Source organism: Rhinoderma darwinii, chromosome 11, assembly GCF_050947455.1.
Source record: "Rhinoderma darwinii isolate aRhiDar2 chromosome 11, aRhiDar2.hap1, whole genome shotgun sequence".
In the NCBI taxonomy this organism is placed as follows: domain Eukaryota; kingdom Metazoa; phylum Chordata; class Amphibia; order Anura; family Rhinodermatidae; genus Rhinoderma; species Rhinoderma darwinii.
The window spans coordinates 6,028,203-6,054,860 of record NC_134697.1 but is presented as its reverse complement, the minus strand read 5'-3'; the positions used below and the strand labels follow the sequence as shown (position 1 = coordinate 6,054,860).

General features: G+C 42.1%; 1 protein-coding gene and 1 long non-coding RNA gene across 3 annotated transcripts in view; one reads left to right on the top strand and one right to left on the bottom strand.

Moving 5' to 3' along the window:
* RBM20 (RNA binding motif protein 20) overlaps positions 1 to 9,158 on the top strand; it is a 242,329-nt gene extending 233,171 nt beyond the window's left edge. The window contains exon 14 of the mRNA XM_075842809.1: positions 8,420 to 9,158. Within this exon, the coding sequence (XP_075698924.1) occupies positions 8,420 to 8,530 (111 nt within the window). The 3' untranslated portion in view covers positions 8,531 to 9,158. The remainder of the gene's footprint in view (positions 1 to 8,419) is intronic.
* The window catches only part of LOC142663956 (uncharacterized), a 197,147-nt gene that overhangs the window by 161,021 nt on the left and 9,468 nt on the right, over positions 1 to 26,658 (bottom strand). For both annotated transcript variants that reach the window (XR_012851168.1, XR_012851169.1), the window contains exon 2: positions 23,216 to 23,272. This is a non-coding gene — a long non-coding RNA (uncharacterized LOC142663956). The remainder of the gene's footprint in view (positions 1 to 23,215; positions 23,273 to 26,658) is intronic.

Sequence of the window (26,658 nt, the reverse complement as noted above, 5' to 3'; positions counted from 1 at the left end):
CCACTTTGTACCCCTCAAGAAACTACCCAATGCCAAGACGTTAGCTACCTTGTTTGTCAAACACATCCTGCGTCTCCATGGGGTTCCTGTCAATATTGTTTCTGACAGAGGGGTACAATTTGTTTCATTGTTTTGGAGAGCCTTCTGTGAGAAGATGGAGGTTGATCTGTCCTTCTCCTCGGCCTTCCATCTTGAAACTAATGGCCAAACTGAGAGGACTAATCAGTCTCTAGAACAATATTTAAGGTGTTTTAACTCAGACTGTCAAGATGATTGGGTCTCCTTCATTCCCCTCGCCGAATTTTCCCTTAATAACCGGGTCAGTAACTCGTCGGGGGTCTCCCCCTTTTTCTGTAATTTTGGGTTTAATCCACGGTTCTCCTCCGTTTCACCTGGTGGTTCCAACAATCCCGAGGTAGATGTCGTTCATCGGGAACTGTGCACAGTCTTGGCCCAGGTTCAGAAGAACCTAGAGGCATCCGAGAGCATACAAAAGACTCAGGTAGTTAGAAGACGTTCTGCTAACCCCTTGTTTGTGGTCGGGGATCTGGTGTGGCTGTCTTAAAAAAAATTGCGTCTTAAAGTTCCATCAAAAAAATTTGCTCCCCGGTATATAGGGCCATACAAGGTCATTGAGGTCCTTAACCTTGTCTCCTTCCGGCTGGAGTTACCCCAGTCTTTTCAAATACACGACATGTTTCATGCCTCCCTCCTGAAACGCTGCTCCCCATCCTTGGCAACCTCGAGGAAACCTCCGGTCCCTGTTCTCACCCCTGAAGGGGTAGAATTCGAGGTGGCCAAGATTGTGGACAGCAGGATGGTCCAAGGCTCCCTCCAGTACCTGGTCCATTGGAGAGGATACGGGCCTGAGGAGAGGACTTGGGTACCCGCCCGGGATGTTCACGCTGGGGTATTGCACAGGAGGTTCCATCTTCAGTTCCCCAATAAGCCAGGTCCACCTAGGAAGGGTCCAGTGGCCCCTCATAAAAGGGGGGGGGGGTACTGTAAAGGATTTGCCAGACACAGCTTCTCTGTCGACGCCCGTGGTTAATCAGTCTGCATCTGCTCCTAGGTCTGATAGAGTGACTCGATCTTCTACCACTCAGGCTGGTAGGCTGAGGAGTGGGAGAAACTATCGCAGCCTGGCCAGACAGAGCTAGCTCCCGCCCTTGGTCTATTTATACCTTAATTTCCTGCTCCTCCTTTGCCTGTGATTCTGTCTTGTTTCCTGGCTCTGCTGTTCCTGCTAGCACTATTGACGTCTGCTTCAAATTGACCCTGGCTTTACTGACTACGCTTCTGCTCTGCGTTTGGTACCTCGTACACTCCTGGTTTGACTTGGCTTGTTCACTACTCTTGTTGCTCATGGTGTCGCCGTGGGCAACTGCCCCATTTCCCTTAGCTTCTGTGTACCCTTGTCTGTTTGTCTGTTGTGCACGTATTGAGCGTAGGGACCGTCACCCAGTTGTACGCCGTCGCCTAAGACGGGTCGTGCAAGTAGGCAGGGACTGAGTGGTGGGTAGATTAGGGCTCAGCTGTCTGTCTCCCTACCCCGGCCATTACAATTGCCTGGTCATTATTCTGCATTTTTGGATGTCTTCAGCAAGAGGGAGGCAGGGACGCTGCCCCCACACAGAGCGTATGACTGCCCTATTGAGCGGATTCCTGGTGCATCCCTTCCCCCGTGGTAGGGTATATCCTCTCTCCTTTCCAGAGACTCAGTTCATGTCCGCCTATGTTAAAGAGAACTTGGAGAGGGGCTTCATACGGAAATCTTCCTCTCCAGCAGGAGCCGGGTTCTTATTCGTCAAGAAAAAGGATGGTTCTCTATGTCCCTCTATCGACTACCGGGGTCTCAATCAGATCACTGTGAAAAATAAGTATCCGTTGCCACTGATCTCAGAACTGTGTGATCGTATACGTGGTGCCAAGATATTTTCCAAACTAGACCTGCGTGGGGCTTACAACCTAATCCGGATTCGCCGGGGTGACGAATGGAAGACTGCATTTAACACCCGTGATGGACACTATGAGAACCTAGTAATGCCCTTCGGCCTGTGTAATGCTTATGCGGTCTTCGAGTTTATTAATGACATCTTCCGTGACCTCCTCTATTTTTGTGTTGTGGTCTATCTTGATGACATCTTGATTTTTACTCCAGACCCTATGACATGTCCATCTAATTTTTCTGCGGTTAAGGGAGAATCGTCTGTACGCCAAGTTGGAGAATTGCGTGTTTGAGAGAGATGCTCTACCCTTCCTGGGCTACATCGTCTCGAATCGAGGGCTCGAGATGGATCCTGAAAAGGTAAAGTCCGTCCTGGAATGGCCACGTCCTCAAGGACTGAGGGCCATACAGCGCTTTCTGGAATTCACCCAAATTTTACAGACAGTTTATCCCAAACTTCTCCTCACTGACTTCTCCCATCTCTAACCTCACCAAGAAGGGCATGAACGCCAAGGTGTGGACTCCTGAGGAAGAGTCCGCATTCAATAGCCTGAAGAATGCCTTCACGTCAGCCTCTATCCTCCATCATCCAGATATTTCCCTACAGTTCTCGTTGGAGGTGGACGAATCCTCTGTCGGTGCTGGCGTACCCCTGTTCCAGAGAGGTTCCAAGGGCAAGTCAATGGTATGTGGATATTTCTCTAAGCTCTTCTCTTCCGCAGAACGCAACTGCTCGATTGGGGTTCGGGAGCTACTGGCCATCAAATTGGCTCTGGAGGAGTGGAGACATCTATTAGAGGGCGCAGCTCATCCTATTTATGGACCACAAGAACCTCACTTATCTCCAAACGGACCAACGACTGAATCCTCATCCGGCCAGGTGGTCGCTGTTTTTTTTACCAGGTTCCAGTTTGAGCTCCATTATCGCCTGGCTGCCAAAAATGTGAGGGCCGATGCCTTGTCCAGGTCTTTCGAGACAGAAGACACCATGGAGATTCCACAGAACATTATTGATCCGTCTTGAATTGTCTCAGTTAACCGCCTGCAAGTTGGGGACATTCCTCCAGGGAAGGCTTTTGTGCACCCTGCTAACAGAGGGAGAATCCTCCGCTGGGGACAATCCTCTAGACAGGCAGGTCACGCAGGTACCCGTAAGACCCAAGATCTGATTGCCCGTCATTTCTGGAGGCCCACGCTGCCCAAAGATATTATGGACTTTGTGTCTTCCTGTTCATTGTGTGCAGCTAACAAGGTCGCTCACTCTAGACCTGCTGGTCTGCTCCAGCCATTGCCTGTGCCCGATGCTCCCTGGCAGCATATAGCTATGGACTTCATCACTGACCTGCCCCTCTCTGCGGGATGCAGTACTGTCTGGGTGGTGGTGGACCGATTTTCGTTCCTCTGACCGGTCTTCCTTCTGCTCCTCAACTGGCCAAGCTTTTCATCCAACACATCTTCCGCTTGCACGGCTTGCCACAGCATATTGTGTCTGATCGGTGGATTTAATTCACCTCGAAGTTCTGGAGAGCCCTCTGCGGACTCCTAGGTGTAAAGTTGGACTTTTCTTCAGCCTACCATGCTCAGTCCAATGGTCGGGTCGAGAGTATCAATCAGATCTTGGAGAACTACCTGTGCCATTTCTTCTCCAAGCAGCATGATGACTGGGTGCAGTTGATCCCGTGGGCTGAATTTTCCTACAATGATCATACCAGCGAGTCCACATGGAAGACACCGTTCTTTATTGTCTATGGCCAATACCCACGAATTCCTCTCCCGGTGCCTGATACGTCCGAGGTACCAGCGGATGACACTGCTTTTAAGGACTTTTTGCAGATCTGGCAGCAGACTCGATACTCCATCCTGCTGGCGGTTGACCGCATGAAACGGAAGGTGGACACAAGGAGAAGAGAACCGCCTCAGTTTCTCCCCGGCATGAAGGTCTGGCTGTTCTCCAGGAATATCCGACTGAGGGTGCCATCTTACAAGTTTGCTCCCAGGTTCCTCGGACCCTACGAGATCCTGCAGCAGATCAACCCTGTCACCTACAAGCTTTGGCTGCCTCCTACCCTCAAGATTCCCAACTCCTTCCATGTCTCCCTCCTGAAACCGGTGGTTCAGAACCGCTCTACCAAGACTCCTAGCCCTGCGGTTGCCTCCAGCTTCTGACACCTTCGAAATTAAGGAGATCTTGGACACCAAGAAAGTAAGAGGAAAGATTTTTTATTTGGTGGATTGGAGGGGGTTTGGTCCTGAAGAGAGGTCCTGGGAGCCAGAGGAGAACCTCAATGCTCCTACCCTTCTGAAGAAGTTTCTCTCTCGCTCTGGTCCCAAGAAGAGGGAGCGTAAGAGGGGGGGGGTACGGTCATGCCCATGGCCGCGGGCCGTCAGGCTCACTCACCTCCTGACGTCCCACAGCCATGGATCTGCGAGCGTTGGCCCCAGTCTTCTCCTCAGGAGACGCCAGCGCTCACCACGGCTGGGCTCGTGCCCACTCTTAAAAGGGGCAGCGCGCGAATCGGACTTTCATGATTAATTTGGGCATAGCACCCTGGACTATGAGAAGGGCTCAGCCCCTTCCTTCCACGACTGAGCGTTGTTGTCATACCCTAGTTTGTCTATGCAAATGGTCTCCTAGTGTTTCCCAGTGTTCCCTGCTCCTGTATCCCGTGTTATCCTGGGCTAGTGCCGTGCTAAGCTGAAGTCGTGCTGTGCTGTATACCATGCCTGTCCTGCTTCACCACGCCTGACGTCTACCTGCTGCCTAGTCCCAGCCTGCCTTGCTACTATCCGAGTTGCCACAGGTACCCTATACGAACTACAGACTTTAACTTGCGCCCTGTTGGCCTGCTGCCATACCGTCAAGGTGGTACGGCCCAGTGGGTCCACGAACCCAACGTGACACGTGCCAAAGCCTCGGCCACTGTCTGGACTATTTAGATATCCCAGTGCGGGACTTTGTATTGCTGGGGTACTCTGTTTTTTGGCCAGCTGCCTCCCCGCTACGGCGGTGCGGCCTAGTGTGTCCACATACCCACAGACCGTGACAGAGTCACATTACATATGAAATAGAAAATAAATTGTTTACAAAGAATTTGACAAATCTAAAATCGCTGTTAATTGTTTTAACAATTTACAGCTATTTTCTAATAAATACAAGTAAAATTTCCAAACAAAAAACTTGAGTGTGTGGCAGTGATGTTGTACTTGGTCAAAGTCTAGCTTTGTTTATAGCCCTGCCAAGAATTTGTTATACAATTCTGACCCAAGAGACACATAGTATGGTTCTTAGGGCCTGTTCACCTCAGCATTGGTTTCCGTTTATGGTTTCAGTAGCAGCTTTCCATCGGAGGAACCCATGAATGGAAAGCCAAACGGAAACCAAGGCTTCCGTTTGCATTACCATTGATTCAATGGTAATGCTTCCAAAGCAAATAGTTTGCGTTTGTCTCCGTTCCATAAGGTTTCTGTTTTTTCGCAGTCGACTATGCTATTGTTTCCGCTTAAAAAACGTAAACCTTACGGAATGGACCAAGCAGAAACCATTTGCAACGGAGGCATTACCATTGAATCAATGCAAACGGAAGCCTTGGTTTGCGTTTGGCTTTCCGTTCATGGGTTCCTCCGATGGAAAGCTGCTATGGAACCCATGAATGGAAACCAACGCTGATGTGAACAGGCCCTTAGCCATTTATTTATTTAATTAATTTATATAGTGACAACATATTCCACAGGGCTGTACAGAGAGTAATCATGTGACATGCATGGAGTCAATGGTGCACAGTAGTATATGCAGATGCCAACAGCTGGGCAGCCACAAGCTATAACACAATGACCCGGTTTAAAAATAAATAAATATTTCTTCCGTTGGGATAACCCTAGGAGGTCCTATCCTCAGCTGCAAGTGGGCATGCACACTAACTGGGAAATGGACAGCTCTTATTCACAATTATTCTAATACATAGTTAGAAATATTACATTAGAAATGAAAAAAAAAAAAAAAGTCTTTTTACCCAGGTTTATAGAACTAGAGATGGGTGAAATAAGTACTGTAAGAGCTTATGATTTGTAAGGCCATGTTGATATGATGTGGATTTTTCACCCAAAACGTACAATTAAGGTTCTGTTCATATCAGCGTTGTCCTTCCGTTGAGGGGTTCCGGAGGTTTCTGTCGGGTTAACCCCTCAATGGAAATGCAAACTGAAACCTTAGCTTCAGTTTCCCACACCATTGATCTCAATGGTGACGGAAACGTTTGCTAAAGGTTTCCGTTTGTCACCATTGTGACAGGGTTCCGTTGTTTTGACGGAATCAATAGTGCAGTCTATAGCTACGCTATTAATTCCGTCAAAAACAACGGAAACCTGTCACAACGGTTAGCAATGTTTCTGTCACCATTGAGATCAATGGTGATGCAAACGGAAGCTAAGTTTTCTGTTTGCCTTTCCGTTGAGGGGTTAACCAGACGGAAACCTCAGACGGTACCCCTTAACGGAAGGGCAACGCTGATGTGAACAGGCCCTAAGTTTAGTATAATTTAGAAAACCCCATTCACATGCCGATTTGAGGTTACGCCGCAAATTTTCTGTGAATTAGCCACGGATTGTATTTAAATGAGAAGATCAAAATCAGCATGTAAGTTCATGCAGAAAGAATCTGCAGCATGTGAACCTCACTCGTACAGTATTTTAATAATAATATATTGTTCAGACATCTGAGACAAGAACATTTTCTTGCTTGCTCCTCAAGGTGGTTTTACACGGGCAGATTTTCTGCCTGATAACGTGCACTGATCAACATTAACAGCATGTCGATCTGCAGTCGTTTTCTCCATTTATATTATTAAATGATCAGGAGTATGGGGACAAACGATCAGTAATATGATTGTTCGTCCCTATACAGTTTGCATATTGTCCACAGTATATCCTGCTTACACGGGGAGATGTGCTGCTGACAAATTACTATTTTTATATTGGTATAAAAGGATGCAATCAGCCGACAAATTTTTCTGTGCTGGCGTCTGTCTGTCTCTGAATGAGTCTAAGGCCCCATGCACACGACCGTGCCAGCAATCACGGCCCGCGATTGCGGGCACGGCCGGCCGCTGACTGACAGCCGCATTTTCGGGCCGTGCTCCCATACAAAGTATGGGAGCACGGCCCGCAAAATGCGAAAGAACGGACATGTTCCATAATTCCCGGAACATTTCCACGGCACGGACACCCTTCCATAGTGCTACGGAAAGGTGTCAGTGTTCAATGAAAGTGAATGACTCCGTTTTTGCGGACCGCAGTTGCGGTCCGCAAAAACGGAGGTTTTTTACGGTCGTGTGCATGGGGCCTTAAGGCTTCAGTTTTGCAGTTTACGTGAGATCACATTATGGACTGGGCCAATCAACTGTAAACATGTAGAGGGAGCTACAAAATTAAGATATACAGATTCATTTCAGGAGGATAACATTTATGAAGAAAAATGGCAATAACCTCATGTAGTGCAGAATACATTGATTATATCCTACTAAAACGATTTGTGCAGAATCATAGAATAAAGAGCATTTTATGGCGTTGTGGCAGGCTTAGAGACTAACATAACATATACATAGTTACATAGTTGATGAGGTTGAAAGAAAAAAAAAGACACAGGTCCATCAAGTCCAACCTATAATCCTACCATCTTAATCCAGAGGAAGGCAGAGCCCCCATTAGGTTTATGCCAATTGCATCATTAGGGGAAAAACTTCTCCCCGACTAAAAACATGGGAATCAGAAGAAATCCCCAGATGAACATCCCATCTGCAGAATCTTATACTCATAACCTGTAATATTATATTTTTCAAGAAAGGAATCAAGGTCCTTCTTGTAATTGCTCAAAGAATCAACGACCACAACTTCCTGTGGCAGAGAGTTCCATAGTGTGACTGCTCTTACAGTAAAGAATCCCCGTCTGTGGTGATGATGGTGAAACCTTCTTTCCCCTAGACTTAGAGATGCCCCCTTGTCCTTGTTACAGGCCTAGGTGTAAAAAGATCATTAGAAAGATCTCTGTACTGTCCAGTTATATATTTGTACATTGTAATTAGATCGCCCCTATACCGTCTTTTTTCTCAACTGAATAGCCCCAAGTTTGATAACCTTTCTTGGTACTGCAATCCACCCATTCCCATAATTACCTTGGTCGCCTTTATTTGCACACGTTCTAGTTCAGCCATGTCCTTCTTATACACAGATTCCAAAATTGTGAACAATATTCCATGTGTGGTCTGACTAGTGATTTATATAGAGCCAAAACTATGCTCTCGTCATGAGCATCTATTCCTCTTTTGATGCACCCCATATTATATAACAGTAGTGGGTAAATAATTAGATCTACACTTCAACTGTTACCTTCTTTTATTGATATTTTTTATGTGTTCTCTGGAACTATAACATCAATGACCTATCCTTAGATTGATGATATTTTTACTTTTCCCACAGAGTTATTTATCAAGGTTGGCTAAAGAAGGTCCAGATATGAATGACAAAGAAACTACTAATTCACATGAAGATGTTGGGATTGTTCCGCAGTTTCAGAAAAGCAAACCCTGAGGAATTAGCAAGCTGCCTGGTGTAGAAGACTTATTGCCATGGTCTGTACGGACATACAGGTCATTTGAATTGTGAAATAATTCTGGAAAAGGAAAGAAGAAATTTGTGGACAAGGGTTGTGAATGTCAGCTTGTTAAAGAGCCCTTCTAGAAAACATTGTGGAGAACAAGACCAAGTTATAACTCCAATATACAGGCTGTGAAGCAGCAGTCACATCCAATGTTAGATCGGTTTCATAAACATTTCTTCACATATGAAGACTACATGATCAGTTTATGAAGTAAGGAAGGTTATGTTTATGCACCCAGAATAGATAAAGGAAACCAAACCAAGTCCAGAACACTGGGACTGAGTCATTTTCCTTGTGATTCATTATAGCTAGTTTAAAACTACAAGCTGTAATTTAAGAAATACCGTTCAAATTGCCCCCAAGAAAAGAAAAATTATCCTTGGAATTTCAGTGCAAATGTTTTAAATAGAAATGCTAAATAGTATAGAAAAAGCTATAGACTGTAACATGGGTGATCTTAATTGTTGTTATAAACATAGTGCCTTGCATACATTTGCAGATTTTAATATGCAGAAATGAGCCCCTGTGTGCCTTAGGTTTGTAAATGCATATTTTACAATTGAGGATATTTTATAAGATTCTGATTTCTCAGGGATATTTTTTCTTACAGAATTATAACTCATCCAGATTATAATGTATTATTATGACCAGTACCTCAGAGCGAAAACACAAAAGAATTCAGATGTTTCAATGTGATTATGTCTCTAATATTAATGAAACAATGCTACTACTACTACAAATGTTACATTCACTATATCAGATTCTCAGAACGGCAATGCACTGTTTTACTGCTGTTTTTAGTTCTTGTTTTGAGAGACTTACAATAATTATAAGTTCTTCTGAAATGTCAAAGTATATTTATGAGCTTGAAGCGTGCAGTGTAATGCACAGAATTCAAGAAAGTTAACGTAGGGCCTGTTCACATCAGCATTCGCTTTCCGTTCAGGGGTTCTGTCGGAGGTTTACGTTGTGGAACCTCGCAATGGAAAGTCAAATGGAAACCTCAGCTTGATATCAATGATGATATCAATGATGATGTAAACGGAAGCTGTGGTTTCCGTTTGACTTTCCGTTGTGGAGTTCCACGACGGAAACCTCAGACGGAACCCCCGAATGGAAAGCGAACGCTGATGTGAACCGGCCCTTAAATGTGGGCCTGATATGTAGTTACAACAATTTTCATATACATTGTAGAGCCTAAATAAATGACTAATAACAATGCACATTCGTAAAATATGTACAGCAACTAATAAAACGTAAGAATTACTGAGATGTTAAGAGACGTTACAAATCTAGATATTTTAGATAAGATCGTTTACATGGGCGTAGGGGGTGCAGAGGTAAAAGTTGCACCCGGGCCCTGGAACCTGAGAGGACCTGAAGGCTTCTCTGTCACATAAGAGAAGAATATTATAAATGGCACATGGCAGGTGGAGGCCGTTTTACTGTTTTAGCTTTGGTGGCCAAGTTACCCCTTTGGTTGTACATTGCTGTGGATTATATTAATGCTGTAAACAAAGGGTAGATAACAAGAGGGTAGGAAGATAATATTTTTTTAAGAACGACATTGAGAAACTAAGTAGAAACTTTTTTTTTTTTTAGAAGACACTTTCATCAGAAAGTGATTTTTTTTAATACTTTTAATCACCTCATTATCACTAAAGTGAAAGTAATAATGCTTGAGCCAAGATAAGCCGCTTTCACATTGAAAAAGGGAAAGGGAAAATTGTAGACAGCTGACAGAGGAGAGTGAGGGCCAGGATTATGTTGTGAGAGCTGGTGATGTTACAGCTCATCTCCAGACTCCATTATATCTGCTGTAAAGCTTACCCTCTCATGCTCTGTACAGAGGGTGTTTCTCCGTATTTCAGGAAAAGTTCACACACTTCATTGAATGATTTTAATGCACTATTTTTCTACAAGTTTTCCTATGAAAATAAGCAAGTGACGTAGAGGGAATGAATGAAACACAACACTGGCCACTATTAACAATAATTGTGGTCGCTAATGTTTTCTAGTAGTCTGTTTGCAAACCAATGATTTGCTTCTTGACACTTCATACAAAACACTTCTATAGTTGACTGTAGTATGAATGTGTGCACAGTTCAGGCCACGTCACTTATACTGAGCTTTCAGTCACCATTTACTAGAAACATGCTGTGTGACACAATATGGGTTTTATTTAATAAATGTATTTGATTCCTAAGGACGATCCTTAGCATTCCTTCCCTAAAAATAAAGTAGTGCTCACTTCTGATATGTGCATGTTAGCCCACCCTGGACATGGTGAAATGTATTCCGATAAGCTCACTGGTCAATATGTATATAAGATATTACAATTTTAACAAGCTTTTTAAGTTTGATAACTTATTTATAATGTGAATTTTAACTTTTTACTACTTTTAAATATCTGGTTCACCAGTAATCTATCTGAAACACAAAATACAAAGAATATTTATTGAAATTTTATATTTTTGTGCTTGTGTAATTTATAGTTTAGAGTGTTAGTTTTTCTGATATAAGATTTGTTACATGTAGAGCAGCACTGGTATGAGCAGTGATGGAGATTACTGCTAAACTTTTAACATGAGGGAGTGTCCTTAATAATTGCAATATAACAAAGTTGCTTTAGGAATTTAAAACAAAGAGAACAGTGCAACTACAATTACACACCTCTCTAAAAGAAAATATTTGCATACATTTGGAGTGTTTAAAGAGGCTCTATCACCACATTATAAGTGCCCTATCTCCTATATAAGAAGATTGGCGCTATAATGTAGGTGACTGTAATGCTTTTTATTTAGAAAAATTATCTATTTTAAACCACTTTATGAGCGATTCCAGTAAGGCAAGCGTAATCTCGTTTGAAATGACAGGTTACATCGTAATCTCGCGAGATTACTCTTGCCTTGCTGGAATCTCACAGAAAAGATTCAGAAGTGTCAGGATTCTGAATAAACATCACGTCCAGTCTGATAGTGATGTATATTCATTATCAGGACACTACAGTAATGTTAGTGTTTGTGTATGTAGCTGCACATAGCGATAGAACTATATCGCTAGTGCAGTGTAAATGAATGGAGAGGAGTGCATGAGGCTGATTGGTCAGCGTCATACACTCCTCTGTACAACGCCCACTTGGACAAACGTAAAAACACGCCCACTTGGGCATTAAGAAACTCATTAGCATAAAGCTAAAAATCGCTCATAAAGTGGTTTCAAATAGATCGTTTTTCTAAATAAAAAGCATTACTGTCACCTACATTACAGCGCCGATCTCCTTATATAGGAGACAGGGCACTTATAATGTGGTGACAGAGTCTCTTTAAGGCCCTTTTTTCCTGTAGCCACCATTAGATTCTGATCTGTGTACAATGGTACATAACTCCTATTGACCTAAATGGGAGGTTCATACAGTTTGGTCCACTATTGATGGCAAGAGGCAGTTGAGGTTTTAGGGCTTATTCAGATGAGAGAGGGAAAGTCGGAAGTGCAACAGCATTTTGTTTTTTTTAACGGACGTCACATAGCTGCATTAAAATTAATGAATGTCTTAGGCGCTATTCACACGGCCGTTTTTTTTTTAACAGACTGTGTGAACGGCCCGGGAAAAAATAGGACATGTCCTATTTTTGCACGTGTTCCCGGATCCCTCAATAGACTCAGGTCTATGAGGGATCCGTGAAAAAGGCCCCGCACGGGTGCAAATCGGCCGTGAAAAACTGTCATTTTTCATAGCCTATTTGACACCCGGTCGTGTGAATATAGCGTGTGTGCGGAGGAACAGTGCTCTCCATGAAAGGAAGAGAACAGCAAACTCTCATCAAGTACATTGGAAAAACATTGCAAAATCATTTACACTGTTGATTACCAATGGTAGGTACATTTATGTAATACACATGATGCAAATATATAAACATCTGTAAGTATTTCAGTAAGAGTCATTGTTCTCCATTATATGCAAGTGCATGCCTGCCCAATAAATAAAAGCCCAACCACGGAAAGTATGAAAGAACCCATTTGGATATAAGGAGTAAAATTAGATCTCTGGATCTGCAATGATGCGTCTGAATCATAGAGTGAGACTTTACCATATAGCAAACTGACTGCTGTGACAGATTCCCTTTATATGATCACCTTCATCTGCCAAGGAAAGGTACAGCAAATAAAACACTGCAGATCATAACAGTTTATGGAGCTCTCTGCAGACATAAGAGGTTTAAGTAAATAAAACAACCAATTAAATGATACAAGTTTATATAACAATACAATTGTGTGCCAGCTTGATTGTGAACTGAAAATCAACAAGTATGTAGACAATGACTCGCAGTGAAATATAGTATTAAAGATTGTCCGGACTAATATAAACGAAGCTTAAAAGTGTTTTCCCACTTTATTTGCCATAAATGTCTGAAAGATGCGAGTCCCACACCTATGTTGAGAACAGCGATCCCCTGATCCCTGTCTGGTGAGGTGGCCGCCGGCTGTAGAGACTTTCTAATTTCACTTCTATAGGAGTTATGGACTCAGCGTCTTCTATCAGACATTTATGGCATATCTTGTGGATAGGCCCTAAATATCTGTGACGGCATTACCCCTTTTTCATTGTATAATTAAAAGTTCTGAAAATGTCTAATATAATTTGATTTTTAATTGATCACTGTTCAGCATCTCTACTTTTTGGAAGTGAATGGAAACATTATTGTTTACATCCGAAGGCTGAAAACCCCATGCAGACTTAATAGGGTTTTCCGAGTTATTTAAAAAAATGGCCACGGTAGGAGGAATGCGAAAAAAACCCAAAAAAAACATTGTTCACCTCACAGATACCGTCGTTCCAGCGCGGAAGCTTCCGGTCCTCCCTGCCGCTATGTATTGACACCGCTGCAGTGATGATGCGCTTGTATACCCACATGATCGCTGCAGCCAATCACTGGCCTTAGTGGGCAGACGGCACAGGATCGCTGAGGCCAGTGCTTGACTGCAACGATTATGTGGGTATATGTCAATAAACAGCAGCGGGGAGGAACGGAGCGGCGGCGATCTGTGAGGTGAATAATGGCTTTTTTTTGCATTCCTCCTACCTTGGCCAATTTTTTTAATAACTCGGAAAACCCCTTTAGTATTTCTCACAGCTGTGGGATTGCTACAATGTATGCAGTCTAGACAATCCTCTATGAGCTAGGCAATGCAACAGTACAAAACTCTCTATTGTCCAGAGGGTCTGCCACAATGTATCAGAGTTGTGTAAGTAAGGGCCTGTTCACATCACCGTTCGCTTTCCGTCGGAGGTTTCCGTCGTGTGAACCCCGCAACGGAAAGTGAAAGCACAGCTTCCGTTTCAGTCACCATTGATCTCAATGGTGACGGAAACATCGCTAATGGTTTCCCTTCACTATTCCGGCAGGTTTCCGTTTTAATGACGGAATCAATAGCGCAGTCGACTCCGCTATTGATTCCGTCGGAAAACCGGAAACCTGCCGGAATGGTGACGAACGGAAACCATTAGCGATGTTTCTGTCACCATTGAGATCAATGGTGACTGAAACGGAAGCTGTGCTTTCACTTTCACTTTCCGTTGCGGGGTTCACCCGACGGAAACCTCTGACGGAACCACGGAACGGAAATGAACGGTGATGTGAACAGGCTCTAAGAGCTATAAACTTGCAGTCTAGACTGTTTAGCTTTTCTTGGATTAAACTTGATACCTTCTTGCAACGCCTCAGTATAACTAGGTCTGCTTGGGTTTTTCAGCCTCTAGGTGTAAACCAGAATGTTTTCATTCATTGACAGCAAGTGAGAATCTGCAAACATTGTAAAATGATACACAAACACATTACACAATGATTATGCTTAGTTTATTTAACAATGGACAACCCCTTGAATGATCAAATACATGTAAACCTCTTTACCTTAGAAGCCGTATACATTTTAATCTTTAATAAACAGTATTTTGGTGATGTTTCAATTACACATTACTGAGTAAATTATGTTTGTGATTATTTACAAAATTATAGTTTCCTGTGCCTGTGGTATACAGAGACAGCGGGAACTGTGGTTTAGTAAGTAAACTGAAAGGGATAGAAAGCACCCAAAATTATCTGTCATCCTAAACCTGTCACCAGAATATGACAGTGAGACTGGTAACACACTGACTGTGTATAGAAGTGAGAGTGGTTCATATAACACCCTTTCTGAGCACAATTATACCTGATAAAAAAAACTGCTTTGAATCAAATCCGCATATTACAATCATTTGACTTAAGCAGTATGGTTCACGTGGAACAGACTGAGAAAAAAAAATTTGGATTAAAATAAATAAACAATGAGCCAAAGTTATATTATAAATCGGAAGCCTAATAATGGTTATTAGTACTATGGACACTGGGGGGCGCTGTGTCACTTAAATCGCCACAACCTTCAATCAGACGATGTGATCAAATCGCTGACCCCTGAGGAAGCCACGTTGTGGCGATACGAGTGGGGCGTTTCATACCTCCATTACCCCTCTGTCAGGACACTTCACAACGCTGACTTCATTTACATGGTCTGATGCAATATTCTCCTTACCTGTGTCCTTACTTTTTGTTATCATTTCTTGAGGGCTATCGAGGTAGGTTCTTGTTGTTGGGAGGATCACATATTGGACTGCTTATCAGAGTAGTATGCCCCACTTGAACCAGTCATAGCAGTATTCAGCTTTCTTTAAGTGTTTTTATCTTGTCTTTGTGGAGTATTTTTTTTTTTTAAATAAATGTATACGCTTTACTATATTTCCTGTGTCTATAGACCTTTTTGCCATATACATACCCGCGTGTGTTCTCTGTTCTCATCAAATCGCAGATAATTGCTACGATGATCGCAAAACTGCAGCAAAATGGCATGGTTTTTGCGAAAATGCGATTTAACCGCACCGTCTGATTACACCCGAGAATACTTGGAGAAATAAGCAACACACAATCCCATTAAGATATCTCTGTTTTGCTGCTATGAGGGGAAGAGTTTGATTGCTACTGTCTAATTCTCTTAGGTACCTCTGGATAAGTCTTGCATACATAATTGCCTCTCTAACCACTCCTATAAAAGGATTATTAATAGATATTCATGGAATTTCTGTCCTTAAAATCCTGAGGTTGTGACTGGTAAATCATACTTGAACTGGACCAGAGAATCTACTTTTTGAGGCTTATGATATCATGTTAATTTAACTTATGGCTTGTAAACAATAGGACTTTTAAGATCTGTCACAAGTTTTCTTCACTTCTGTTTCATCACAAAATATTTAAAATTGTGTTTGATAATTATTATTTTAATAAAGAGAATTTTCATGCATCACAATCTTCTCTTTTTTTTGTGATTAGTTTATCAAATCGAACAATGAAAAAAAGAGTATAAAACAAAACAAGAATGAAATTGGGGGGAGGACAATTGTGCTCATCATGCTCCGACACCTACAGCATGATCAGCAGCATGATCAGCAGCATGGTGGCAGTGCCCATTCGGTTGTACAAATACTCACAGCATTTTTCTTAACAAATGATGCCCCTTTCATCTCAATGGTCCTCTGACAAGGACGTGGAAGCGACATTTAGCATCCTCAAACTCCAGTTCAGGGGGTCTGTACAACAGAAACTTGGTGTATCTGCTGTTTTCCCACTGTATGGTCGTGACCTGCATGCAATACAGCAGATTCCAGATCAGAACTAAGGCTATGTTCACACTAGCTTCATGGCTTCCGTTTATAACAGAAGCCATAGCGCTGTGATGGGTTTCTATGATGGATATTTGACAAGTTTTGATGGCAAGAATAGCGCTGTATGTTGTACTTAATTTTGCCATTAAAAGTGACAGATTTAGACCCTCCCACTATGGAACAGTGGATTGATAAAGTAACCCAAACCTCGAGATTGGAGGAGCTGGCCAGTTGGGAGATGGTAAGCCATGTCAAATACATGAAATTATGGAAACCTTGGTGTGACTTCCGAAGCACCCGTCGGCCATCCGTTACATCTTAACACTAAATTATAAGTATTGCTTTAGTTAAACAGGTCCACTGGATACATGTTTTTCGCTCATGAGATTCATTGCTGATATTGTTACTCTATTGTAACTGGGTTGAGAATGCAATATGATGCTTATTGCCACTCTTGTCACTGTATATTTCCTCCTTTATGTATATTTTGTATAACATTTATGACATTTGTATTACAAGCTTTATGTACTATATTGTAACTCATTTGTCTTTGAATTTTGGGCTAATGTGCCCCTGTTTCAAATAAAAACAGATTTGAGAAAAAAAAGTGACAGATTTACGAATACTGTCTTAAATTTAGACACCATAGAATTAGACTAAATGCGGCAAATTTATCACAGTGGCTCATTCTGGATGATGAATTTGGCACATGTTTAGACACTTCTGTCTAACTTTATACCACCTCCTGGTTGGCTTACTTTAGACCACTAAGCCAGGCCCCCTTGGCCAGCAAGTTGCAAACATGTTCTTTTTGGTGCATTTCATTGATGAATTTGTTGAAAATGATTTGCGCCAAAAAGAAAGTGCAACTCAGGCCAGAATTCTGCTGCAGCACCAATAGTAAATCTGCCTCACTGTCCTAAAAGTTTAGTTTAAGGTTATCCTCCCTAACTTGAAGTAAAAGTTGCAAACTTGTGGCCTGTTCATACAGACTGTTCTATGGTAAGTATGCAATTACACCCACTCCAATTCATCCACAGCTTTGGGAACAGTAAGTTAGAAAGTTCTACTCATCTTTACTTTGGAAACTTTTGCTCATACACAGAGGCATAGAAAAATAAAGGTATATTGTGTTATATATTTATCAGGGGCGGACACACACACAGTAGAGAACCAACGTGCAAGAACCAACTAAGGGCCCTTTGCTTTCAAATAGTTTAGCAAAAAGCAGTCCCATTAAAGAGCATCTGTCAGGTTTTTATGTTGCCCTGTCTAAGGGATAAAGTAGTGACAGACATGATCATTTTAGCAGTCTCTCACTTAGTTGTTCAGTAGTTTAGGAAAATGTACATTTTATACTGGCGGTGCGCGGCCAGCGCTGCAGCTCTTGGGTCCAATTATATGTGTGATATTCACGCTCTCCCCGCACTCCACGTGATGATTGACACATTTCACCGTATTGCTGTGCATTGGGAGAAATGGGTCCTTCACCGGCTGGAGGGCGCGGGGTGCGCGCATATCTTTGGACACAAGAGGTGCAGCACTGGGTGCGCACGCCGCAAGTATAACCTGTAAGTTCTCCTAGACTACTAAACATTACTGACTGACAGGCTGCTGTATTCAGTGTTTCTGTCACTACTTTATGCTGGACTCAAGACAGGGCAATGTAAAAACCTGACAGATCCACTTAAGTCTTTCTAACAATCCGCCAGTAATTCTGAGCCATGAAATTAATTAGCTCATTCCTTTACATCTAACAGATACGAGTAAGCTGCACAGGTTGCAACTATTGTATTTCTACCCCTGATCTTGACTCTTAAATTGTAAAAAATTTTTGCTGTCCGTTCCTAATGAAATCAGGGACTGGCAGCAAAAAAATGTATATGTATCTAAAGTGCATGCTGATAAACCACAGTTAGCAGGGACTGTCATGCTTCTCTTCACAGCCGGGAGGAGGCTGCACCTACATAGAAGGCTCAAGTAAAAGCAAAAACAAAAGCCATACACAAACCAAAGTCCAAGAGGCTAAGATGAAACTAAGTATGAACAGGTGACAGGTTTAAGAATCATACATACTTTAGAACCAGTTTTCCCTACAATAGTATATAGGTGCCACGTAATAATTTTCTATGTAGATTTATCAGCGTCTTAAATAATTACCTGGTAGGATTTGACAGCATTATTACAGGACACGGAGTTACTTGTTGCTTTCTCCACACATAATAAACCATCACCTTTATATCTATGCAAATACTTCTGCCAGCATCAAGATACCTCATTACTCCTTGCTAGTCTCAAAAAATCTCTCTATGTTTATTTATTTCTGTTACAGGATATAGCGCAACCATATTCTGCAGCGCTGTACAGAAGTTGTCTTTACTTGCTATCCCCAGTGGGGCTCACAGTCTAAATATCCTATCTGTATATTTTTGGAGTATGGGAGAGAACCGAAGTACCAGGAGGAAACCCAAACAAACTCGGGGAAAATCTTATTGCTGCTATCTTTTGCTTCACACTGGTGATCCCCCCCCCCCCCGTATAGTTCATAGTTCATGAGACTAAATGACAATTAACTTAGGCTAAAGATACATCGCTAAATCTTAAAACAATTGCTACGATGGTTTTCGTAATATAAAGTAGTCACAACCAAAAAAATATTTCTGATTGTAGTAATTCTTCCAGTGCATCTTAAAGAGGCTGTCACCACATTATAAGTGGCCTATCTTCTACATAATGGGATCGGCGCTGTAATGTAGATTACAACAGTGTTATTTAGAAAAACGATCATTTTTGACTTATTTTAGCTTTATGCTAATGACTTTCTTAATAGACAATTGGGCGTGTTTTACTTTTTGACCAAGTGGGCATTGTGGAGAGAAGTGTATGACGCTGACCAATCCGCATCATACTATTCTCTCCATTCATTTAGTCAGAACATAGTGATCTTACTAGATCACTATGTGCAGCCACATACACACACACTAACATTACTGAAGTGTCATGAGAGTTAATAGACATCACCTCCAGCCAGGATGGGATGTCTATTCACAATTCCGACAATTCGGTAACGGTTTTGTGTGATTTACAGCCCAGCAAATTGAGATCACGCTGTGCTGTCATTTACAGCGTAATCTCACGAGATTACGCTTGCTGTGCTGTAAATCCCACACAAACTTTACCGAAGTGTCGGGATTGTGAATAGACATCCCGTCCTAGCTGGAGGTGATGTCTATTAACTCTCAGGACACTTCAGTAACGTGTGTGTGTGTGTGTGTGTGTGTGTATGTGTGCACATAGTGATCTAGTAAGATCACTATGTGCTGACTAAATGAATGGAGAGAAGTGTATGACGCTGATTGGTCACTGATTGGTCAGCGTCATACACTTCTCTTCACAACGCCCACTTGGTCAAAAAAGTAAAACACGCCCAGTTGTCTATTAAGAAAGTCATTAGCATAAAGCTAAAATAGGTCATAACTCAGTCGAAAATGATCGTTTTTCTAAATAACACTGTTGTAATCTACATTACACCGCCGATCCCATTATGTAGAAGATAGGCCACTTATAATGTGGTGACAGAGCACCTTTAAAGAGAACCTTACACCTGCCCATACATGTACAGCGGAGTGCAGCATGTAATAGGCAGAGCTTCAGAAACACTGTCTCATATTTTTTTTTCCTATCTTCCTCCGTTATTTACATATTGGTGCTGTTATATTTGGCGACCGATATGTAAATAAGCCCCTGTACTGTCAATGGGGCATTTCTACCTAACTAAATGGAAAGGGGGCGTAATCTCTTCGCTCTGATACTTATAACTTGATCCGACTTTTCTTCTGCTTATCACCCACAATCTATCGGCCAAATTGAAAGGATTAATTAAGCACTAGATAATTATGTTCGTCATCTTATATCTGTTCAACATGACAATTGGGTGCATGTTCTTCTATGGGCCGAATTTTCTTACAATAATCACACGAGTGGGTCTACTGCTTCTACTCCATTCCTTATTGCAACATCCACGTGTTCCTCTTCCTGTACCAGCTACATCTCTAGTGCCTGCAGCCAATTCTTCTTTCGGAAGATTTCTTCACATCTGGCAGCAAAACAAGTCCGCGATTCCGCAGGCAGTGGATCGTATGAAGAAATATGCCGATAGGAAGAGAAGACCTCCTCCTCAATTTCTTTCTGGAGTCAAAGGCTGGTTATCTTCAAAATAGACTTGTCTAAAAATCCCCTCCTACAAATTCGCTCCCAGATTTCTTGGTCCCTTTGGAATTCTACAACAAATCAACCCTGTGTTGTATAATCTACGGCTACCCCCTAATCTCAAGATTCCCAACTCTTTCCATGTATCTCTCCTGATGCTTGTGGTCCTGAACCAATATAGTAAATCTCCTGGCTCTGCATTTACTCCCTGTGGTGTTTCCGATGTCTTCGAGGTAAAGAAGATCTTGGACTAGAAGAAGGTAGGAGGGAAGACCTTCTACCTGGTAGATTGGAATGGTTTTGGTCCTGAGGAGAGGTCTTTGGAGCCAGAAGAAAACGTGGATGCTCCAGCTCTCATAGAAAAATTCCTCCTACGCTGTAGACCTAAGTGGGGGCATATGGATGGGGGTACTGTAGCGCCAGTGGCCGTGGACTGCTGGCAACTCCCCTCTTACCAGTGTCAGCAGGACTGTCTCTCTTCGCTGGCGTTTCCCTCCTCAGGGACGCCGTCGCGCTGTGCCCTCTGCCTTCTCTCCCTGGCTGTCCCATAACGTGCACGCATGCTCACGCCAAGAATTAAAGGGCCAGCGCGCACCAGTAACATTCCCAACCAATCCCTGAGCTCCCTGGCCTTTAAAATAAATCCTGCTCTTTTCTCCAGTGTCTGAGCAATGTTGTGTCTTCCCAGTGTTTGTCCTGCAAATAGTTCCCTAGCTGTATCCAGTATCCGTGCCAAATCAAGTGTCCGAGATGACTGCACTATACGTATCTGGAATCCTTGTCAAGTCCAGTGTCCAAGACGACTTCTGTGTTCAAGTCCAGTGTCTGTGACGACCAAAGTTCCTGTGTCCTGTATCCGAGACATGTCCATTTATCCAGCACAAGCCAGCTCCCAATAGCCCGGCACAAGCCAGCATTCCGGGTACTCTCGCCTTAGTGACTGTCATTGACATTTTGGTTGACCAAAGCTACTTTGCTACGGTGGAGTGCCCCAGTGGCTCCACATACCCCACAGCCATGACACACATTTACATAAAATAAGAATGCAGGAACTGGAGAAAATATGTGTACCAACCATTTATGCAGCACAGTATCAAATGCTTTGGAAAAGTCAAGATATATGGCATACAATGATTCATCCAGGCCCAGTCTAGGACTTCCCTCCTCATTGAAGCTGATCAGATTAGTTTCACAGAACCGATTCCTTATAAAAACTTATGCTGATATGGAGTTATACCTTCATTCTCATTGAGATACTCCAATATAGAATCTTGCTTTGGAGGTTCACAGTGTTGTCATACAGATACTGTATGTAAACAAATCATGATTCACATGTGCACATGCTTACAAGTACTATTCATTTGCATATCTGCATGTATTTTATCATGAAAGTCCACAAGTCATTGGTCAAGTTTCGTTATCCAGAGTTAAGTACTGTAGAGCTAATTGATGACTCACCATAACGAGAAATGTACAACGTATGCACTATCCATTTATAAGGTACTAGACTCAAGCATGACAAGAATGTAATGAATACCACAGTTTTTACCTACCAAAATTAAAGAAATACAGTAAGAAAGTAAATGGAAGGAATAACAAAAGCAGGTTCAGTTTCTTATTTACAAATGCAGAAGAACATGTGGATTTTGCAGGGGATTTGCTTTCGAATTAAAACCATATCTGCAGTACATAGTTTCCAACTAAGCCAGCACTGGAATGGGAGGGCGGGGGTGGTCACGGTAAACTAAAATGTATGTTTCAAATGAACCCAGTTTGTGCAGCGAAACGCCCCATTGAAAAGAGAGGAATAGTAACACCCAATTTTGAATTTATTTATATATTTCCAGGAGGAATAACAGAGGAATGCCACAAATAGGAGTTTTAAAAGATCCTCTAAAATTTTTATTTTAAGGGGAATGCAAGAATTTAATGAAACATACATAACTGGAGAGATGACCTGTCCTCTTTTTACCGCAGCAGCCATTTTTTTTCCTCCCCACCTTCCAAAAGCCATAACTTTTATACATTTTTCATGAACTCTTAAATGGATGAATACTGCAGGATGTAGAGGAAAAATTAAAACTACAAATAAAAAAGTATGGCATACAGACATGTAGGGTAACGCAGTGCCTCAGCATATCAAAGTCAAATTCAGGGGGAAAGCCGTAACTTTTTTATTTTTCCGTCCATATAGCCGAATCAGAGCTTTATTTTTCAAGACGAGTAATAGTTTTTATGGCACCATTTATTTTACCATATAATGTATGGGGAAACTGAAAAAAATAAATATTTGTGGGGTGGTATGGGGAAAAAAAAACAGCGATTCTTCCTATGTCTTTTGGTTTTCATTTTTACAGAGTTCACCGTGCAGTAAATATAAAATGTTACCTTTATCCTGCGAGTCAATACGATTATGGCGATACCAAATTTATAAAGTATGGAGTGGGTTTAGGCTGTGAGCCTGCTCCATACTCACTCTTCTTGTAAGCCCAATGTTGGGAAGGGGTTAAGCACCCCCTTTTACAGAATTTTATCATGTAATACTATGGCTTTGTAAAAGTTTATATGGAAATTAGAGCTCTGTATCAGAAATAAGGGGAACCTGACCGCTGTAGTAACTATATTACTCAGACATAACTAGATGCAAATAATTTGGTTGACTTAGCTTCCCTATATTAAGATAAATTACATGAAAAAACTGTTAATCACTGACCTGTTTCGATGCTTCTTTTCGGTCTTGACACCATAGAAGAAAAGGAAATGGATCAGTCTGTAAGGATCAAAAACACCTTTAAGTCATTACATGAAAAGGAATTATAAACCTTTTACTTATGATTTCAGGTATTCAGTACAACTTGTTATCTAATTATAATTACTTAAATAACTGCGAAATTATGCAGGGGCGTAGCTAGGGGGGGGGGGGCAAGGGAAGGGGGGGCGCCGAAGAGCAGTTGATCGCTGCTGACAGGCGCCCCGTATGTCGGACACCTGTAGCAGCTTAGGAAGAGCCAGGAAATTAGGGCGTTCTGACTGGGGTCTGTGACGGCCAGGGAGTGGACCAGTCCAGTCACCTGACCTCACATCAGTGACATGAGGTCAGATAACTCAGGTCAGGGGACAGGTCCACTCCCGTGCTGCAGCCTCCCAGCATCTGAAGTTACACATGCCGAGAAGCAGAGAGGAAGCTCCTCCCACAGCCCATCCTGACCTGCCAGCAAGGAGACATGGTGAGTGTCTGTGTGTGTAGTGTGAATACAGTGTGTGTCTCTGTGTTTGTATGTGTATATGTTACAGTGTGTGTCTGTCTGTCTGTCTGTCTGTGTCTCTGTCTCTGCATGTGTTTGTCTCTTATATCTACTACATTATCTGTACTCAGAGTTATCAGTGTGCTATCTGTAGTGTTACATAGGACCGCAGGTAACATCTACTACATTATCTGTACTGTGTAGCAGAGCTGAGATTGTAATTTAGCACAATGTGTTATCTGTGGTGTTACATAGGACTGCAGGGGACACAACTACATTATCAGTACTCAGAGAGTTATCAGTGTGCTATCTGTGGTGTTACTAGGACCGCAGGTAACATCTACTACATTATCTGTACTGTGCAGCAGAGCTGAGATTGTAATTTAGCACAATGTGTTATCTGTGGTGTTAAATAGGACTGCAGGGGACACAACTACATTATCAGTACTCAGAGTTATCACTATGTGTTATCTGTGGTGTTACATAGGACTGCAGGCAGCAGTTACTACATTATCAGTACTCAGAGAGTTATCACTGTGTTATCCGTGGTGTTACATAGGACTGCAGGTAACACTACTACATTATCTGTGCTGTGTACATATGTGCCTGTGTGCGTATATATGGGTCTGTTTGTGAACGTTTCTTTGTGCTTGTATATTTGTGCCTTTTATGTATTTGTTCCTGTCTGTGTATGTGTGTGTGTGTGTGTGTGTGTGTGTGTGTGTGTGTACGTCTATATATTTACCTGTATGTGTGTATGTATATTTGCCTGTATGTCTAAATATCTGTCTTTATGAATGTACAGTATATATGTTCCAGAGTGTCCATATATGTGGTTAATTTTTGGTTTGTGTAGGGGGCGGCAATAGAGAGTCCCGCACAGGTCACCATCCAAGCTAAGGCCGGCCCTGGCTGTCACCAACCCTAGTCAGAAGGAACTCCGCCGCTGCCTGCGCCGCATGACCTCCTCGGCTTCTCTGGTAAGTCACACCAGGCAGAGCGGAGAGTGGTAGCGGTAGGCTACCGCTCACCGGTCTGTTCACAGTGTGGCGCTAAGTACAAGGGGTGGGAGTGTGGCGCTATTTAAAACGGGGGAATGTGGTGCTATTTACAAGGGGGGGGTGTGGCGCTATTTACAAAGGGGCAGCGGGTTGTGTGTGGCGCTATCTGCAGGGGGCTGTGTGTGGCCTCTTTAATTTATTTTTATGTTAATTACATTATAGAACTATATCGCTTGTAAAATGTAGAAATGCTTTTATACTCGCGTTACATTAAAAAAATTGTGAAAAAAAATTACACCTCATTGATTGGTAGGGAAAGAAAACATGGCGAGGGGGAAGGAGATGTCGGGAAATAAGTTGGGGGGGGGGGGCACCAATCTGAATCTTTGCCCCGGGTGCAGGAGAACCTAGCTACGCCTCTGAATTATGCATAAAAATAAAATAAAGTGAGGCTTTATATTTGGACTAAGGTGTCATTCACTTTGAATAATCCCCTTTTGTTAGAGGGGTCCCTTAATAATAATAATAATAATCTTTATTTATATAGCGCCAACATATTACGCAGCACTTTACAATTTAGAGGGAACATGAAACAAACAATATCAGACATTACATAGTGACAAAGTTCATTTACAATTCAAACCTGGGGAGTGAGGACCCTGCTCGCAAGAGCTTACAATCTATGAGGATATAAGGGAGACACAAAGTGTAACAGTGTTTGTTCTGTACAATGGTCCGGACATTTTTATACACATGCGGTGGTAACATAAAGCTGCATGAGCCGGTCACCAGCCACTATCCGTGTATGACGGACATGAAGAGAAGGAGTGTGAGGGAATCTTATTCTGATGGCTAATCTAAATGGAGGGCCATTGTTATGGTATAAATATATGTATAATGTATCTGGGGCCCCAAGGAGTGAAATGTTATAGAGGAGAACATGTGTTACAATAGAATGGGTATTTTAGAAAGGTTAAGAGAGGAAATAGTTTGCAGCTGCTCTGCCGTCCCTTGAAACAGATGGCGGTCAATCACTTGACCAACCCCCCTAAGCATAAAAGGAAACCTAAGGGAATACCTTGTGTTCCACCAATGAGCTTTATGGGAAAGAAGGATGTAAGGATTGAATATACAGTTGACTCATATGTTATGGAATGTTCTTTGTTCTAATGCTATAAAAGCGACCACTATATATATATGTGTGTATCAGTAATGTCTACAAACCGAAATAAATTTCTTCTCTTTTGCGCAAGCGCTGTTGGTTATAAAAGTTACGATATTTATGTGTTATGATGTGATCAGATTTCATGTGTTTTGATAATTCAGATGTATTAAACTACAGATACTGTGAGACACGGGGTTTTGAAAATGTATGTGCCCCCACCGTTATACTGTTTATTGGTTTGCAGTAATTAATGTTATCAGAGATAATATTTTCTGTTTTATTGAATAACTAACTACAATTGTTTTGTTTTTGATTTCACACATGAGTTATGTCATTGTAAAGATCAAATGTTTGTCAGGAAAAAGTCATTTTTGTTTCAGGCTGTTGCACATTACAAGGGGTTAAATTAGTGTTATGTTGAGATGTAGTTTTGAACTCTGCTACATCACTCTCGCAGAGTCCACAAAGGGGGGAAGGGTGAAGGAACTGATCAGGTACAATTTTGGTTTATGTGTAAGAGACCATCCCCCTCCAGCAAAGTTACACAGGAGGCGATGTGACATCACTCACACGAGTCTTTATGGATTTAGATGAGGGAGAAGGCAAAACAAAACTTGTCTGGACATTGTTAATTTGATGTAAAGTTTTTGGGAATGTTTTATTTTTATTTGTTTTTGTATTAATCAAGTATTTGCAGAACCTGATAAAAGTGAGATTCTCAAAGTATTCTGGATTATCAGCTGAA